The sequence below is a fragment of the Rhagoletis pomonella genome, unplaced genomic scaffold (genome assembly GCF_013731165.1).
Source record: "Rhagoletis pomonella isolate Grant_MI unplaced genomic scaffold, Rhpom_1.0 Rhpom_scaffold_00012, whole genome shotgun sequence".
Taxonomy (NCBI): domain Eukaryota; kingdom Metazoa; phylum Arthropoda; class Insecta; order Diptera; family Tephritidae; genus Rhagoletis; species Rhagoletis pomonella.
Window position 1 is genome coordinate 2,259,105 of NW_023458566.1, and position 18,618 is coordinate 2,277,722.

General features: G+C 39.1%; 3 protein-coding genes across 3 annotated transcripts in view; 2 read left to right on the forward strand and 1 right to left on the reverse strand.

Moving 5' to 3' along the window:
• Positions 1 to 53: 53 nt before the first annotated feature.
• On the forward strand, positions 54 to 840 carry LOC118747400 (signal recognition particle 19 kDa protein). The gene is made up of 3 exons (XM_036481447.1): positions 54 to 249; positions 313 to 490; positions 567 to 840. The coding sequence occupies exons 1-3, from the start codon at positions 185 to 187 to the stop codon at positions 780 to 782; spliced, it is 459 nt and encodes a 152-aa protein (XP_036337340.1). The 5' UTR covers positions 54 to 184; the 3' UTR covers positions 783 to 840.
• A 4,424-nt stretch (positions 841 to 5,264) lies between these two features.
• On the forward strand, positions 5,265 to 7,237 carry LOC118747401. The gene has a single exon (XM_036481449.1). The coding sequence runs from the start codon at positions 5,901 to 5,903 to the stop codon at positions 7,095 to 7,097; it is 1,197 nt and encodes a 398-aa protein (XP_036337342.1). The 5' UTR covers positions 5,265 to 5,900; the 3' UTR covers positions 7,098 to 7,237.
• Positions 7,238 to 10,882: 3,645 nt separating this feature from the next.
• LOC118747674 (probable chitinase 10) overlaps positions 10,883 to 18,618 on the reverse strand; it is an 87,934-nt gene continuing 80,198 nt past the window's right edge. Inside the window, exons 4-11 of the mRNA XM_036481735.1 lie at positions 13,919 to 14,451; positions 13,342 to 13,843; positions 13,069 to 13,277; positions 12,757 to 13,002; positions 12,584 to 12,695; positions 11,539 to 12,509; positions 11,256 to 11,457; positions 10,883 to 11,194 (exon numbers count right to left, since the gene is read on the reverse strand). Of these exons, the coding sequence (XP_036337628.1) occupies positions 10,989 to 11,194; positions 11,256 to 11,457; positions 11,539 to 12,509; positions 12,584 to 12,695; positions 12,757 to 13,002; positions 13,069 to 13,277; positions 13,342 to 13,843; positions 13,919 to 14,451 (2,981 nt within the window). The 3' untranslated portion in view covers positions 10,883 to 10,988. The remainder of the gene's footprint in view (positions 11,195 to 11,255; positions 11,458 to 11,538; positions 12,510 to 12,583; positions 12,696 to 12,756; positions 13,003 to 13,068; positions 13,278 to 13,341; positions 13,844 to 13,918; positions 14,452 to 18,618) is intronic.

Consider the following 18,618-nt stretch of genomic DNA (forward strand, 5'->3'; position numbering starts at 1 on the left):
TCAAAAATCTCCTATTAAGTTTCCTCTAGTATGGCAGCACGCGCAAATGCAACGTGTCAAACGGTTTTGTTGTCAATTCTTGCTTTCCTGCCAATTTTTTTACCGAGTGTCGCAAAATTTCACTTGTTTTACTGGATTTGCACAAAAATTAATAGAATTTTAAACAATTCAATAGCAAGTTAGCATGGCTGCATCTCAACCAGTCCGGACAAATTGGCATCCCAGCAAAAAGCATAGCGATGTGGAACGGTACGCACTGTATAAAAGTTCATACCCAAGCACCTGACTAAAAAATGGGTTTTTCTCTTCCAGTTGGGTTTGCATATATCCGGCATACATCAATAGTAAAAAGACACGCCAGGAAGGACGACGCCTGCCTAAAGATGTATGCGTTGAGAATCCAACCTACGCTGAAATCCGTGATGTCTTATCAGTAACCAACTTGCGCGTTGGTGTGGAAAACAAGCAATATTCGCGCGAATGTAGCAGGGTAAAGAAGTGGAAATGCAAATCATAAGAAACGTCATCCATTTAATATTTTGATATGCTTTAATTTCTTTTTCTAGGAGCTACACCTACGTGGTCGCATACGCGTGCAAATGCGCAATGATGATGGAACACCCTGCAATCCGGAGCTAAACAGTCGTGAGGACATTATGCGTTATGTATCAACCAGAATACCACAATTGAAAACGCGTCAAGGCAACGCAGGTAATCAGCAGACACACGTGCAAGCGCAACAGTCCGCTGGTGGCAAGAAGGGAAAAGGCAAGAGGCGTTAAAACGTTCAAAACATTGGTAGTTTGTTTGAGGAGTACATATTAAATATTTAATACAATATACTGCAAAATACATATATCGCCCACGATCTTCAAAGGTGACACAGCTCAAAATTATAAGCTCGTCAGAAAATTCGAAAAACAATTTCTTAGCTCATGCTGATCATGTGGGTAAAAAGTCTCCTTTGCCTAAGGTTTTTTCAGCAAATTATAACAAAAATTTGCACCAGCTTTTGCTGAAAGGTAAATAAAAGCTCTGTACATTTGTAGTGCATAATTTCAAAAATGCTAAATTTTGAGTTGTGTCTCCTTTGAAGATCGTGTGCGATATACTGATTATCGGAACTCTGATACATATGCATTTATGTATGTATGTTTACAGATTTGCGATATTTTGTTTTGATTGTAATCTTTTAATGTATTTTTTTTTATCTATGGAAAGTAAGAATAAGCCATGTATTCGATGAATTAGACGAGATTTGGTTTATAAAGAAAGTGGAAGTTTGATTTTGTAACAGCACATTGTACCTACATAGCTAAAGATATAGCTTTTGGCCGAATATGCATTTGTAAAACTGCCGTTTTCCGGTATCGTAACACTATCTCCCACCAGGGTTTTATACTTTTACTAAAAAGTATGAAACAGTATTCTATGTCAGCTTGAACCGCTATGTTTAGTAATACTTTACATTTATTTTTCTCAAATGCCTTCAGAAACGTGCCAGTGCATTGCACATGCATAACAATATGTAAAATATGTACATACATACGTGTTTGTACATAATTGCATATTCTTGGGGTATACTTATCCAATTGAATAAGAGGTGCGGTAAAATTTTTTTCTCAGAAGTAACCTTGTATACATATAATAATTGGGTGGTACAAAAATAAAAAATAAAAACTGTTTATGTACATACATATCGTCGTTTAAATTACAAAACCGAGTATCAAGATAAGGCAAAACCGCGTATGTGAGGTCGCACTAATTTTACAGAAGAAAGTAAAAACCACAGTAAAAATTGTCTTATTTCAAAACGGCTCTCCCTTTTAATGAAATCTCATTTCAGGCTACTTTCACTATATTCAGTTTTGTACTTTAAACGATGACAATGGCCTCTGTGATTGAGTTATTAGAGGTGCATACTAGAACTCCGGAGAGCCTGAATATCATCACCGTCAGTAAAAGTGACGATAGGGCCATCGCCAGCCATGTTACTGATACGCTTACGTTCGTCGACGATGACGATATTCAGCATAGCGAGAGAGCTTGTATCGGGAGACTCGCACTACCATAGCCAAATTTCGCTCTGGATACTGGAGCACGCTAAGCTCGTACCTGAGCAGAATAAACGCAGATTTGCCCTACAAGTGCCCGGCATGCGGAGTCACGTCTTCGCATACCGCCAAAATTCCGCCCAACCAACGCCCCTGTTCCTGTGGACCAACCCAGTCGGAGTTGCGCAATACCTGGGACTCCCGTTAGTTGAACTTAACGACAATGATTGAGAAACGAACCGATTTAGGAAGGTCGACCACGCTTCTCTGATCGAAGATACATCCTTGCTTCCAATCAGCACGAAGCGCTTACTCCGTATCGGGGCGGCAGACAATCATCGGAGATAACACCTCCCAACATCGGATAATTAAACAAGGTGTTCCAAAATGTCGCGTACTGTCACCAATCCTGTTTAACTGTCTCTCCTCCGTCGCCCAAGAATAGCCTCATTCACCGATGATTTATTTCGGCAACAAGCGATCTTTCATGCATATTTTTGAGCACTCAACTCTCAGGCATCTCCCACGACGTCCACTGCAGCTTTATTCATAACATAATCAGAGTAAAAAAAGAACTCGGAGACCGACTTTTGACTAAAACTACAGCGTTTACCAACAAGCCACGAGGTAGGAACAAGGTTGTCATGTCGTTAGACGGTAGCACTTTGGGAAGAATAGATAGACATTAGTAGCCACATACAAAGCCTTCGACTGGTCTGTATAAACCACGGCGCTACCGTATGGACCACATAAACCTGTCAAAACGCCGCTGCCCGAACCGCCATTGGATGCATCCTTATGTCGCCTCAGGACCACCTTCTCTCAAAAGCGAAATGGCTCGAGGTAAAAAACAACGCGCGTCTGTAAAAGCCAACTTTTTGTTGGGCTCTCAGAAGCCACACACCCTCAACCATACGTAAACTAAAAGGCAGAATTCTCCCACCACCGTGTTAAAAGGCATCTCATTCAATTGGAAGGGAATACGTGTCCCAGAGCTTTTAATGAAATTGAAGAAATGTACTAAATAATGTACTAACTGATAGTTTCGTGTCATTCCCTTCGAGGTTTGCCATTTCCTAGTCAGGGGAAAATCACCCAGCCCGAAACATACCGAGGGGTAGTAAGCAGCTCTAACACCTCGGCCATGACTGAAACCTAAATACTTCATACTCACCAATCGTTTTGCTGGGCGATCGGTTCTTTCGCCAGTACAAAATCCATCCATGGAATCCAGCCAGTATCGCTACAGCAGGAGAGAATGTGTCTATTGCTAAATCTTATTATCATCGTAAGTAACAATCTTATGGTATCAAATATTCCAGAGGTGTGGAATAGGCCACGAGTAATCTTTATCTCGAAGGTTGGCAGCTGAGACTACTCATCGAAACAGAATTAGGCGAGAGGCTTTGTGCCCCTTCTATGGAGCAGATGATCTTCTGCAGTTACTTTTGGATAATGAAATCTGCCACCATGTCAATGTGGATGGCGTAGTCATAAAAGCTACATAAAGCGAATTTCGAAAGCACCCTCTGCGATATATGTAGTTCAAGTTCGGCAATACCAAGATGGATGCACATCATAATAGTGAAACTTATGGTAAAATATGGAGAATGGAATGGAATTGTGGGATTTCAACTTATGGTAAAATATGGAGCGGTGGTGGAAGAATGCGCACATGTCCGACTTTAGCGTTTTTTTCTAAAAATTACTAAAAATTATTTTTTGAGTTATTGGGTTGACTTGATTAATCTTTGGATGTTCTATGTTATACCAAAACCTAGAATACCATGCATACACGGAAACGACATATCGTCGTTTAAAGTACAAACCGCGTATCGTCATTCTGCAAAACCGTGTAACTTACATGTTTTGCCAAATATTGGATTTGCTCACACAAGCTCTTGGCTCAATCCTCATCCATTTGTATAAATGTAAAGTTGAAATGAAATGTAAATTGATGCCTCTGGTATACGGGCGACGGTTTTGTTTTTACTTAATAAAAAATTTTTCCTGATTGGCTTTTAATTTTCAGATTTTAATGTTTTAAAGTTAAAAAATAACATTTTTTTTTTTTAATTTAATTCAACTTCTAAAATTATTTTATTAATTTCTCCTTTTTTAATTAAATTTTTTTTTAAATTTTAGTTTTTATTTTTATTTTTTTAAAGATAAATTTATATCTTTTTATTTTCGTTCAATTATTAGAAACTAATTTTATATTTTTATAATTTTTCTAATTTAATTTTCTGTCAGTTTTTAAATTTTATTTCAGTTCTCAAGAAAAATCGCAAGAAATATTTTTCATTACTTCTGTTGCTTGACAATGTACTTTGCTGTTGCCGTAAACTTTCTTGAATAAATAAATATGCGAGCATTTTTTCTTGAGAGCTGCAGACGGATTTAAGACATTTTGATAGAAGAAAATTTCTTTTCCATTTCTTGTGCGCCATCTTTTATGAATTTTTTTTTCTTCAGAGCTGCAGACAACCTTTTAAAAAGAAATAACTCTTTAAATTTAGTTTAATTTTTAGGAACCTTATTTATATTTTAACCCCATTTTAATTTAATTTTTTTCTATTTTTAACTTAAATTTCATGTTTTATTGTTTAAAAAAGCAAAATATTTTTATTTTATTGTAATAAATCTTTAGAAAATTATTTCATTATAACTTTCTTCCTCTAATTAAATTTGTATATAGTATGTATTTTTCCGTTTTTTAATTAGATTTTCTTCCAATTTTTAGGTTTCATTGTTTTAAAAAGAAGAATATTTTATTTCATTTAGTTTTAACTCTAAGTTTATTTTTTCGTTTTTTAATTTACTTTATTTTTCCTATGCTAATTTAGTTTTCTTTTAATTTTTTGATTTTATAAATTTTAAAAGAAAACATTATCTTTTAAATTAAATTTTTAGGAAACTTATACATATATTTTTATTTTATTTAATATTTTCTGTTCTTACGTTAATTTTCTGTTAATTTTGAGATTTCATTGTTTAAAATAGGAAATTAAAAAGTTTTTTTTTTATATTTTTCTTTTTTAACTCATTATTTTTTTATTTTACTTTTCTTAAAAATTTTAGTTTTTATTGTTTTAAAAATAAAAAATATTTATTTTTTTTTTAAATCTTTAGGAAACTTATAGCTTAAAGACAACATAATACCACCAGGAATTTTTCGTTATTATATTTTTGAATTAGTTTGTCTAAAGACAGAAAAGAGCCTTCAAAATAGTCGCCAGTATTAAATATTGACTTACGACTTTTGTCTTTCGAATGAATGTGGTGAGTTGAAAAACAGTTGCCGGAATCGCCTTGTAAACCACTTACTTTGTTACCTTTAAGGAGAACAGTGTTAAAATCAAAATTAATAATACACCAGCATTCATATCAACTTGAGCTACTTTAGCATATCGCCAAAGCTATGTATTTAGTGACCACAACTGTTTGAAATTGCTAACGTCGGCAGATTCTCCGACACTTCAATGAGCCAAGCCAAAACAATATTCAAAGCAGAATACTCAATTCGGTACAAAATAGCATTGAGAAGACGGTGAGAAAATGAAAAACAAAATAAAAATAAAATAAAAAACAAATAATAATATTAAAATGAAAATTACGAAATGTACATATAAACATTGAGAACACATATCGCTCGAAATACATACTACTCGTAGCAGAAACATGCAATCGACCACAACACCAATTGTGAGTGCATTATAAAATCAATTAATCGCATTAAATCAGCATTGAGTTGACAAAAAACCGTCAAGCGCGTCGCCAGTAAATCGGGTAGATAAAAAAAAAATCCATAAAAGAGCATACTCGTACAACGGATCGTAGTTTAAAATGCCACCATCCGCACACATATCCAACACCCACTTCTGGTTGTACACCGTGGGCCTGCTGCTGGTCTGGATTATCGTCATAACGACAGCAACGCCGCTCGACCAGAAAAAGTCGCTAACCAAGGCCAGAGTTTGGGGCAAAAACGAAGCGCAGGAGCAGCGTTTGGAGAAGAGTTGTCAATCGCTTTGCGAACAATGTGGCTGCATGGGTTTCTACTGCGGCGAGGAGTGCCTCTGTGAGTTCGATAAGCACAGCGCTTTTCATCGAGGTGGCCAAAAGCGTAACAGCACCAAAACACAACCGCCGCTCACAAATGCCGAATGCATTGCTTCAATGCAGCAAGATGCACAAGTGCAAGCGCTACCATTCGAAGTGCTCATACAAGGATCGAGCGGCGAACGCTTCATGCGCACAGCTATGCAATTCGATATGGACGAAACGCGCGCGGCGGCCGCTCTAACAGCCATGCCTAGAAAACGTGCAACTATTTCCATTTATCGCCCATACACGCCCACGCAAAGCAACATGCTACTGCAGGCGAACGAAAGCAAGAAAGCACTCAAATCAGCTGCGATTCGTCCACGCCGCTCAACAGAGCATCTGGATTGGTTTAGTGACTTTGCGACTACTTTAGTGCGTCCAGCGCCGCTGCGCAAAAGTGAGGCGAACAGCGCCAGCGCCAGCGCCAGCGGTGGCAACAAGAAACGCGAGACGCAACGCAATGAAGATGACAGTACGCGCGAGAAACCCGAATCGTGGTTTAGTGATCATCCCAATCGTCTGTTACGTCCAGCACCGCTCTTTCGGCGTCATCAGAAATCACAAAAACCGGCTATGGAAGTTGAAGAAAATGAGACTTCCGATTCGCAAGACGCTTCAATGGCACCCGTTGGAGAGGTAATCAAGAATACCATACGAAATATACAAGAATCGGATATAGGTGAAGGTCTACGTTCTGGCATCCGCGATGGCACCGAACTCTGGCAGAATACGTTTCAAGGCAGCAATTTAGAATTATTTCCAAAACGTTTCCGCAATGACTTCACCGAAGTATTCGATACGTGGCTAAAGAATCAACAAGCCACCGAGGCCAGCATAGAAGTGCCAGACGTGCCAACGCGTGCAACGCAACCCGTACTCTTGCCTTGGTTCCGACCTGTGCGTTTCTTGCAACGCGTGCATCAAGCGTTGAACTGAGGGGAGTGGTTTAGAAGGTACTAGTTAAGTACCAATACATAACGGCATAGTTTGATTATAACTACATAAGATTAGTATCTTAAATTTATTTATAGAAAATTTGAAGATATGTATGTATGGGTTTGTTTATTTTTTTCCTACATTTATCTACATATGTATATATATTTCATAAAAAATAGTTACTTTTTTAATAAAACCCTACCTCATAAATAAAATCTGGTGAAAGTTTGTTTGTTTGAATTGTGTGTAAAACATTTAAGTCTATGAAACAGTATTTTCTTCTTATTTGGCGCTGTAACCGCCCGAGCGACAGCATTTTAGGTTCTCTGAATACATATGTACTCGTATAGGGTTTTCCCAGTTACAATTTGGCCCACACTGGTATCATTTTGTTGTTGTTGTAGCGTCACTACTTAGTCCCGCCTATTTCGGTTTGTCCATCAATCGTTGTCGTGAAGCTCAACTAACGGTAGGCCCAAGATGGGCAGTTTCGACATGGTCGGACCAAAGGGAGAGGGGTGTTCGTTGAGTGAGATTGAGCTGGCATATGAAGAGGTTGTTGTTGTTGTGCGGAGAGTCACCACATGCCGGACACTCATGGGGATTTTTGGATCGAGTCTGGACAGGTAGCCGTTGAGATGGCTACAATATTCAGACCGTAACTGGGCTAGTGTAACTCGGGTCCATCTTGGCAATTGAAACCCCGTATTCGCTACAGTTGCTGATTGAGCTCTGATCACGGCATTAATAGGCCGGCAGTCGTGGTAGGTGGTGGCCGACTCCCTATAAATTCCGTTGATCACTCGTCGGTACGTCGTAGAATGCAGTGGTTGGTTGATGTATGCCTAAGCTGCGTATATGTATACGAAGAGGCGCCCTCTGGCGTGCTTGGGCGAAAGCACCACCTGAAAAAGGGTATGTTCACAACCGGCCGGCCAATCGTCTTGTATGTTGCCAGAAACGTTTTTTTATCTTTGCCCCAGGTGCTGTCGGCGAGCGACTTGAGATTCAAATTTTCCATCTCCTTAGCTAAGTTGCACCGAAGGCGAATCGAAGGGCATTTTCACCGAAATACCGCCACTCATGCGTACGATATGTCGAAGCCATCGCAATTATCCGTCATTCCACCTTCGTTGGTAACCGTCGCCAACGTGACGGGCCGGTAGATGTCAAAAAATTATTTTCTCGGCATCATTTACTCTTCTGAGCTATATATATAAATGACAAGTATGAAGACAGATTTATTGAACGTAATTTTAGTTTGTTTTTTGTTTTTTTCAAAAAATCGTGTTTACAAAAACAAAACAAAAACAATCACCTTACTGAAAAGCCGCAAACTTACTGACCCACCCTCACATTGCAAACGCCCATGAGGAGGCAGCGGCAGTGATAATGCTCAACCCTCTCCACCCTTTTCTTGTCGGTGCAGCAATGTTGCCATCTGCAATTTGATTACTTATTCGCTTTTCGAACGTCCCAAAAAAGACAGTTTCCAGTAATAATTCTTCTATTAAATGCACACCGTAGTGGGATCAGAGACTTACATTTTTTTTCATCAAAACCAAGTCAGGTCGGTGTTGTAATCCATCATGTGGGTTTCATTGCTAATCTACCATTACCTGGCTATGAAGTAAAGTACTCGTATCTCATAATGGTTATATCTCAGACCTTTCGAGCTTATGTATATGTATACTGACCGCAACTTTACACGTGCCTATACGAAATCAACGCCAAAACTTTAACTGCCTTAATGAAGAAGGAAAAGCCACTCTTAAACATAACCTGAAAATTCTAGGGCTTATAACCGCAAGCGTGAATATATTACATAACCTTAACAAAGTTCTCAAATCACTCGCTAGAGGCAAGGCCAAAGAAACTTATTCGCCAACATACAAAGCGATTTGCCGTCCGATTCTAAACTATGCCGCGCTGGTGTGATCACCGGAGACTATTAGTCTTATTAAGACGTAAGGTGTAAATTTTTAGAGTTGTCGACTCTCCTTACTTGCCTACAAAAATTACACAGCGAGGCCTAAATCCTCTCAGTTAAGGATCATAACATCATTCCTGTGGGGATGCTACCAGCATCTACTTCCTTGAAGCCGCTCTTCTTCCCATGCATCTCAGAAGCTATGTATCTAGTGAACTCAAGGGCCAGCTTCAGCTCTACGTATGTTATACACCGAGCCAGATGGACTAGAGGAAAGTCAATTAAGTCACCAAATCGCTCCGTGAGACCCCCGATACTTTGACACAGTTCTGTTGTGGATATTGTAGCGTGAAAAATTCCTACTTACCTCGATATACCCAACCTACGCTCTATATGTGAAAATGGCGCGCACTATACTAAATAACTACCTCTTCAATTGCACACACACAAATGAACCCAAACCATCTTATCTAATACCCCTTTCCATATGTTTTCAAAGCAGTTGAAACTGCCTGTTTTATGCGCCGCAACGGAGCACTAAAAGACAGCGCATGACCTTCCGAAAGAATATTCAGCAGTTTCTCTTGTCGGCCAGCATCTCAAACTCTTCGCATTCCACATATTCTGGCTTATGCCTCTTAGTACGGAAACTAGGTCTCGATCCTCCCTCAAACTCATATATCTATCCTGCATAGCTGTCTGATCACATTGTGCCCTTAAAGGCGTCACATTTTTAACCTACCGCTGCCAACTACCAAGTTTCGGGCTGCGGGGAAATAGATTATCGGTGGTTTTTTCATCATATCATGGAATATTTACAGGAGTGATCATCAGTACCTGGCGGCAAGGTCTCGCTAGCATTACAAATTTATCACCGCGCTCTACAATGTCCAACAAAATCCCAAAGCCCAATTATTGAATTATCATAAAAAATTCTCGAAACGACGTTATTTAAATTTTTATTAACTTTTTATTTTATTTATTATATTTACTAAACATAACACTATAATACAAATTTATTATTACATTTCATAAATTACATTACAAATTTCGAAAATTTTACCAATTTCGAAAAACATAATATTCTTTCGAACGTGTAAGCAAGACAGCGATATTGAGGATAGGCAAGGTATATAATTAGAGTTAAAAAAAAGGAGAGAAGAGGTTAAAAGAAAAAAAATGGATACATATTAACGAATTAGCACAGCAAAAGTAAAGCTGAAATTTAGTATATCGTTTTAATGTTTATCACAGTTTTGTATATACAAACAGGATGCGTTCAATAAATTTATAAACGAAGAAGTAGAATTACCAAGATTGAAGCATGGGGGGAATAGAAGTGAATTCAAAAGTAAGTAAAAGTGATAGAAAATTTGAAGTGTTAAAAATATGTAATTTCTTGAAACGGCAGTTTGTATTGGCAGTAAAGGTATTATAAAAATAATTATTTTATATTCACTACAAACTAAAAGCAAGGGACTTAAAAGTTAACACGTTCGAATGTAGCAATTTCCTTTCGTTTATATATATATGTATATATATATTATTTAGCAGAAAAAAAACTATGCAAATTCGTTAACAATTTAAATTTGTTTTTGTAATTTGCCTCGATGTGCGTTTTGTGTAAATTAAATTTTTTGAGTATTTTTTTTTGTTCGTAAATGCTCTAAATTTTTCACATTAACTTGAAAGTGTGTATAGTAATTTTTTTTTTTAGTTTTAGATTTAGATTGGCAGTTTCAGTTAAGCATTCTCAAAAATTTGAAAATTAACAACTACTCACTAAATAGCAAATACATATGTATATGTATGTATGTATAGGTAAGAGCAAGAACAAAAATGCATTAACAAATTTTTTAAATTTTTTTTTTTACTTTCACTTTCGTGCAAAATTCGCGCCTTTAGTTCTAAGTTAGTAAATATTTCATAACAGCAAAGCAATTTAAGAATATATGTAGTTTTTAGGCAGGCGCTTCTGTCGGCGCGTGGCAACCCTCCACATTTTCGGGCCAATCGCAGACATTTTCTTGTGGATTGAAAACTAAGTTGGCAGGACATGGCATATGATGTTTGCGTTCACCTTCACACATGTAGTAGTGAGTGCAGTCACTCCAATCTTTGTGATAGCTAATGTGACCATCTTCCTCCTCGCAGGTGACTTCGTGAGCTAGAGCGTACGGAAAGCAATTAATTAATTAATTACCCCACTTTTAAACAATTTCACTTACGATCTTTTGTGGTGTAGGCGCCGCGTGGACCATGCGACTCATAGGGACCGTCATACTCCAATTCCACTTTATATTCTTTCAATTCGTCACTCAAGGCATTCAAAAGCGGATACTTGCCTGCGCCGCAGCGGCCAGAGAAGTCATCCATATCGGTAGACCAAACCATGATACCACCGAAACCTTGTTCCTTCAGCCACTCCATCTGAAAAGCAGTTCAATATTGTTAGTTTTAATTTAAAAAAATATATATACAAAAACAAACACTCCCCTACTTCGTACTCACCTTCGTCTTCAGCGAACGTTCATCGTCGAAGCCCACCCACTGATTGCCACGATAGGCGAATGGCACCTGCTGTTCAGAGTCCCATACGAGCGTTGTATTTTCCGCCGCCAAGAATGAACACACCTCATAGTAACTCAAGAAGCCAGCCTCATTCGTAAATTTACCCGGTTTGCCGCCACCGGACGCTGGTGCGCCAATATCGAATTGCGTCTCATTGACCAACTCAAATGAACGTCCATAAGTCGGCATGCCGATGAGCAACTTCTCCTTGGGCGCACCTTGTTTCACCCATTCGCGTGCGCTAAAGTCCACAGTCAGCTTCTTTTGGTAGCCCGTTGTCGCCTCCAAGGGGAAGAGCGGTGAATTGTGTCCAACAGTGCGTTCCCATTGGCCGTGGAAATCGTAGGTCATTACATTAATAAAATCGAGATATTTCGAGATCTCAGGCACATCATAACCGGCGGCGATTGCTTCGAACGAAGCTGGCACTGCAGCGGTCAAGAGTAGACGTGGTAGGCCGGTTGATTTCGCTTCACCCTCGAAAGCAATACGCAACTCGCGCAACAGATTCACATAGGCAGCACGATCTTCAGCACCACGTGGATACTCCCAGTCTACATCGAGTCCATTGAATTTGTAGTCGCGTAGGAATTCAATGGCTTCATAAACAAACTGATTCATTCGGAAGACATTAGAAGTGAGCTCTTTGAATGGCTTCGAACCGAAAGCCCAGCCGCCGATGGCCAACAGAACTTGTAAATCGGGGTTCTCTTCGCGCAGTGCGATAACTTGCTCGTAGTTTTCGGGATCGTCGTCTGTTGCCTCGCTTAGCTTGTGATCTTTGAGTGTGGCGAAGGCGTAGACGACATGTGTGCAAAGTTTAGGATCAATGTTTGAAGGCAAAAATTTGCCAGCGCCTGGCCGCTTGGCAGACCAACTTGTTAGATAGCAGAAAACTTGTGACGGACGTGCTGTAGGTGGTAGTGCAGAAAAGCATGTATGCATTTTAAAGACTTGAAATACAAGAATTTGTATGAAAACTTACTATTTTGCTCCTTGGCGAGCAATCCCGACTTGATGCGTTGCTTCTTCGCCGGCTTGCGCACCTTGCTGAGCACTTCCTCAACATCAATCTTGATTGGCTCTGGTTTATCCTCCTTAAAAGTTTCAACGAGTTCACATAAAGTTCACTGCATTTTATTTCAACCAAATAATTACCTCGTCTAAGTCCTCGTATGTAACCGCAACCGCAGTCCAATTAACATCCTTGGCCTCTTTACCGCGCGAAATACCCAATAACTCTTCGCGCATAGCGCCAATCAATGGATATTTGACTTTTCCGCCGCATACCTCACCCTTGAAATCATCCATATCAACAGTCCAGACCATAGCACCACCGAAGCCGTTCGATTTGATCCAATGCATTTTGTTGCGTATAGCGCGCTCATCATCAAAGCCGACCCACTGAAAAAAAAGCAAATACCCAAGTGTTAAATCGCTTTAAAAATTATTTCTTAACGCGAATCTTACCTGATCACCATCGACCATGTAGGGCACTTTCATTTCATCATCCCAGACGTAGACTGCGCCATTCAGTAGCAACTCACAGATTTCATAATAGGCCAGGAAACCACTTTCCTTAGTGTACACACCCTCGCGGCCGCCGCCAGTTGCAGGTGCATTTGGGCCATGTTTATCGGTATGAGTCAAGGTAAATGAACGTCCATATGTTGGCATACCTTCGGAGGCAAAATGTGAATTTATAATATAAAAAGTGTGAATTATCTCCATGCCATAACTTACCAATGACGAGTTTCTCCTTTGGTGCACCCATTTTAACCCACATGGCAGCCGCATTGTCCACAGACAATTGTTTACGCCATTCCGAGTCTGTCGAGGGCGCATACAACGGCGCATTGTGGCCAGTCTCACGCTCCCACTTGCCATGGAAATCGTACGCCATCAAGTTTATGAAGTCCAAGTAACTAGCCACGGCGGGCACATCATATCCACCGCGTACATTATCGGGACCGACTGGCACGGCAGCGGAGAGCAGCAAACGTTGTTTCTTCAACTCTTGCGCTTCGGCTTCGAAAGCTTCACGCAATTCCTTCAACAACAGCACAAAGTTTTTCTTATCATCCGAACCTTTCGGGTACTCCCAATCCATATCCAAACCATCGAAGCCACGCTTACGCAAGAATGGTATGGCCGAGTAGATAAAGGTCTGACGAGCATAGCGTGTAGAGGACATATCCTTGAACTTTTGTGTGCCAAATGACCAACCGCCCAAAGCCAATAAGATCTAAGTGATGGAACAAAATAGGGAGATATTACATGCTTGTTATAAAATTTTAAACCACGTTAATTCCGAATTTACCTTCAATTTCGGATTGACTTTCTTCAGTGCCATCATGCGATCATACAAACCGGGCACATTATCTTTGGTCTCATCATTTGACTCATAGGACGTTAGTTTATTCTTCTTCAATCCGGCGAAGGCAAAAATGATATGCGTACACAAATCAGCGGGTATATCTTCTGGCATAAACTTGCCGATCTTCACACGATACTGCGACCAATTTGTATAGTAGCAAACAATCTTCATGCCACCATCATCGGCTTTAGTCTTTTTACCCTTCAAAGTCGAACTGCTCGCTACTAAAGCGGTGCCAGCTGCGCCGGCTCCAATTGCGTTGCGTACCTTCGATTTCGAACGACCGCGTGCGCGTGACACTGTGGTCGTGGAGGAGGACGACGACGAGGAGGATGATTGTTGATCAACACGTTTTTCGATTTCATCAACTGGTGATTTGGTAGCACGTTTTGCAACAACAACACTGCTGCGTGAATCAGACACGGTAGAGGAGACGGATGTGGATGAGGGGCGTCGAAGGCGTCGGCGTGTTTTGGCTGAAAATTGAAAGAGATTATTCGATTAGCAGTTTGTTTAGATATAGATCAGTTTGAGTAGGTGTGGAATAGTCGTAAAATGTAAGCAACCATAGCAGTTCAAGATTAAAAATTGCCGCGATAGAGCGAGCTATAGATTTCTATTATGCATGAAAGTGGCTCACCGACTAAGCCCTCCAATATTGCGAAAGCGAGTTATTTAAGATTTTTCTTTAATATTATAGTCTGTCTGCAGATCAGCCATTATTTTCTTTGGACCAACCCAATCGAGTTATTATTGAAGATATCCAATCACGCTAAAGACCAACCCCTTTCTTGATATTGAAAATGAGGGGAAATAAAGCTGGATATTATGAGGAGCCGAGTCGATATAAGTACATATATACTAACATTCTGTAGGTTTCAGTCTCAATGGCCGACATTTTACTCATTAAAGTAAATGAGAATCTTTTTAATGGTAATAAAGTCTGAAACCTTAAAGTTATCTACGAAATGAAATATAGACAGCAATCGAGTTTGCGTTTTAGAAACGGTCCGGATGTACTATAAGCGCTTATGCCTAAAACTTCTGCGGTCTTTTTTTGCACATGGAAGGCAAGAATGTCTTTGACTTCACAAGCACGCTTTGGACAGGGGTCCAACAGTGGCAATAGCGTTTATTCACAAAGCGATACGTTTGCTACCAGGCATCTATCTGCTATCCCAGGATCGGTTCTAATCTGGGTTTAGAGCCCACTAAGTAAAACCGAATAAATGGAAATCCTCTACTCGGCTAGAGTCCCCGTAATACGGGGCCCGTATGCGTATGCATCTTAGTAGATTCTAGAATTTCCGATCCCTGAATAGGCTGGGTGCTTCTACTCGGTTGTTGAATGTTCTCTAAAGTGCAGGGGCTGATATACGAGCCACATAACAGACGCGTGCTGTAGCAAGGAAGCGTTAGGTAATAGATAGATATTTGTTCAGGTATACTCTGCGGCCAGGTGACCTACGACAGTCGGGTATACGTAATCGGAACGACCCGGATTTAAATTTGGCCCTTATTATGCCCTCTTGCTGCCTTAATCACCTCACTCAGTCCTAACTCCCTTAGGAAATCCAATAGGTGTAAAGGTTAGGTAATACAAATTTGCCTGTCCCTTTGGTTGCCAAGATAATGTACGAATTTATATCCTTAGTGGAAATACATTTTGCACTGAATTATATAGCTTTGTATAATTCCTCTCCAGCAGATGGGCTGTCAATGAAGATGTCTATTCGGAAATCCAGGTGTGGAAAAGACGTCAGCTGGTATAATTCGGTTATATGTTCAGCATCTTTTTAAAAGCCTTTCAAGAGCCGCGGTAGGCGTAGTTATAAGTGACCCTATGATAAAAAAGTGTCATACCAGTCTTTTGTACTTTTTCCAACCGTCTGCCAACAGTTTAATTGTATACTGCCGTCCAGCATACTGGGATGCCAAAAGTTCTATTGGTCTTCAGATAGCTCAAAGTGATAGGCGAGTTATTGTAGCAATCATGTAAAAAAAATGTAAATTCGATGTTGAATTTGTAGTGGAAGTGATCTTTCACTAGTTACCAACAATTTTCAAGATAAGCACAATAGACGCTGCAGACGTTCGTCGCACCATAATTTGCGAATCTTCAGTTTTATAGTCGCGAAACTTTAGAACTACAATTACAATTTAGAAGAACTTGATAAAGACCTTAGCCGCCGTAACCCAGTAGCTAGAAATTCTCAGAGCAGCGTCCAAAAAAAAATGTTTTTCTAACAGCAGTCTCCAAGCAATGACAAACCTTCGAGCGTATTTATGGCATCCAAAAGTTCGCCTTAAAAATCTAGGCACCTTTCAAAGTCGGCATAGAACTCTAGGGATCTATTTGTATGTTAACTTCAGACGCACATTACAAATTAGAGGTGAAGCTCAGCTAAACGCTTGGCGTCGAATATTTATTTACCTTAGAGCTCTTCGTTTTTTAGGGAAACTTTTTTGTATGGAACACTCTCGAAGAACAAAATCTACAGAGGCATTCGCGTAGCTGATCCTTATTTTGGATGAGATGGACCTTCACGCCAGCGTATATGGAAAATGTTAGAACGATGAGCTGTTTGAACTATACATCGATATTCATAATCACATTGCAGTGTATAAAGATGGGGCTTTTCATAATACCACTAACTAAATTCGAATGATCCAACTGTATTTTACACGTTGTCTGCAGATATTTTTAGGGACAGTCGTCCTCTACATTTAAAGGAACATTCTAATTGATACTAGGTAGCATAGCTTAAAACTATAGTTGACTTATTCTGTAGTCGATCAAAATCGTCTAGGAAGAACTTTTTGTCTCAACATAAATACATATGTAATACTTCCTTAATGTGTCTATCGGAGATAGACCCCTTTACCAGTAATATACCTACGTTAGAGAGATACTGGGGTAGATGTATGTATTTGTACTCATATAGGATTCAGTAGTGTACACCACATACATATACCTTCGGAGATGTACTAATGGGCCAGAAAGGAGCATTGAGAGAGTGCAAATTTGATCTCTTGCGGTCGATTCTACGTCATAAGATGAAACGAAATGTCGAAAAATCGTGCAAATGTAAAACTCATAATGAATATACATATGTACATAAGGGTGGTCCAAAATGCATGTGAAAAAGTAAAGGCAGAATTTTTATGCTCTCACCCCTATGATTTTTCTACACCGAAAAAATATACAATTTTTTTTTTTTAAATCAAAAAATATTTAGAGGTCGCTCAAAGTGCTCAAAGTTATCCATGTTTTATATGGGTATAGAATTCTTGAAGATCAATATTTTTTCAATTGAAAATCTCTGTTTCTCTTCAAGTGAAAGGCCAATTGTTTATTTAACAATTTTTTTATAGCACGCAGAAATTGGAATGGGGGGACCAATGAAAAATTTTTTGGTATTAAAAAATGGCTAAAAAGGCAATTGGGTATTATTATTGGAAGTCTCCTGAACAGAACCAGAGTTTTCTGACCGATATTTTTTTCGATATAAAACAATCTTAAGGGTGAGCATTGCAATTTCGACTTTACTTTTTTTGGACCACCCGAATGTACATACATGCTTTATGGAGCAAAATCAACGCCGAATGTTAAAGGGTAAGGGGCATTCGAAAAGGCTCATAAAGCTTTTAGAGGAGGCTCTGATTGACGGGTTTAATTTAAGCCAGGAGTGACTATGAACTATCCTTACTTAAGAGAAGAGACCAAGAATTTAATGGTTCCTCATTTCGTTGAATACCAACTTCCAAATAAGCTGTTCAACGAGTTCTCGTGGCTGAATTTATGCATACACATGTCAGCCACCGTATGCCACATAAATATGTTCGTGGACTACTGTTTGACATAAGATATCACATAGACTGTCATTTTAAGAGGTTATATGTATTTACATACATTTAAAAAATCCAATTAATTTTCGAAATTTCTAAGATTTAAGTACAAGATAATCGTTTAAAAAAAAAATGTGCGTATGTGCTTCCACACTCTACCAGCAACCAGAAAAACGCCTCCAAATCATTAATCAACTTGAGAATGTCATTAATTGACACTGAGTACTATACATTAGAGTATTTGTAGTGTCGAAATTGTAATTTATGAGATTGAAAGGCAATCAATTACGCATACATATATGCACATGTATGTATTTAAATTATTAATCGGATCAGCACAGATCAGTTGGCACTTTGACAAAATGCCACAGTCAAATAAATTCTCGAAAATTTGTTTCACTCGAATTAATTCTCTTTCAAAATCTCTAATTCCACCGTTTAGTGTTATTATCGTCTAAATGATGAAATTCGCTCGTATATTTAAATTAAAACAAGAGTTATGAGCGTCACGTTTTGTTGATGCAAAATGATTGCGAATACAAAAAAATTGCAGCAAAAAAAAAACGGAAAATATTTTGCAGCTGCGGTAACTGCAAATTAAGTTAGCACAACTAGCAGTACGTACGTACATACATACAAACAACTAGTGAGTGTTTTTTTTTAGTTAAAGCAGTAAGGCAGTTAGGAGTACTAAAACAAAGCAGCCAAACTTCTAAACTCCACTAAATGCCTTTTAGCTACTTGCAACTGATAATGAATATTTCTTGAATCTCAGGCACGATTTCGTTGAAAAA

What these genes read in the sequence shown, in the direction of transcription:
- LOC118747400 (XM_036481447.1), top strand. Translation starts at nt 185, where the DNA reads ATGGCTGCATCTCAACCAGTCCGGACAAATTGGCATCCCAGCAAAAAG. An exon ending in AAGCATAGCGATGTGGAACG is followed by an intron (nt 250 to 312) that starts GTACGCACTGTA and finishes TTTCTCTTCCAG; the next exon opens with TTGGGTTTGCATATATCCGG. An exon ending in ATTCGCGCGAATGTAGCAGG is followed by an intron (nt 491 to 566) that starts GTAAAGAAGTGG and finishes TTCTTTTTCTAG; the next exon opens with GAGCTACACCTACGTGGTCG.
- LOC118747401 (XM_036481449.1), top strand. Translation starts at nt 5,901, where the DNA reads ATGCCACCATCCGCACACATATCCAACACCCACTTCTGGTTGTACACC.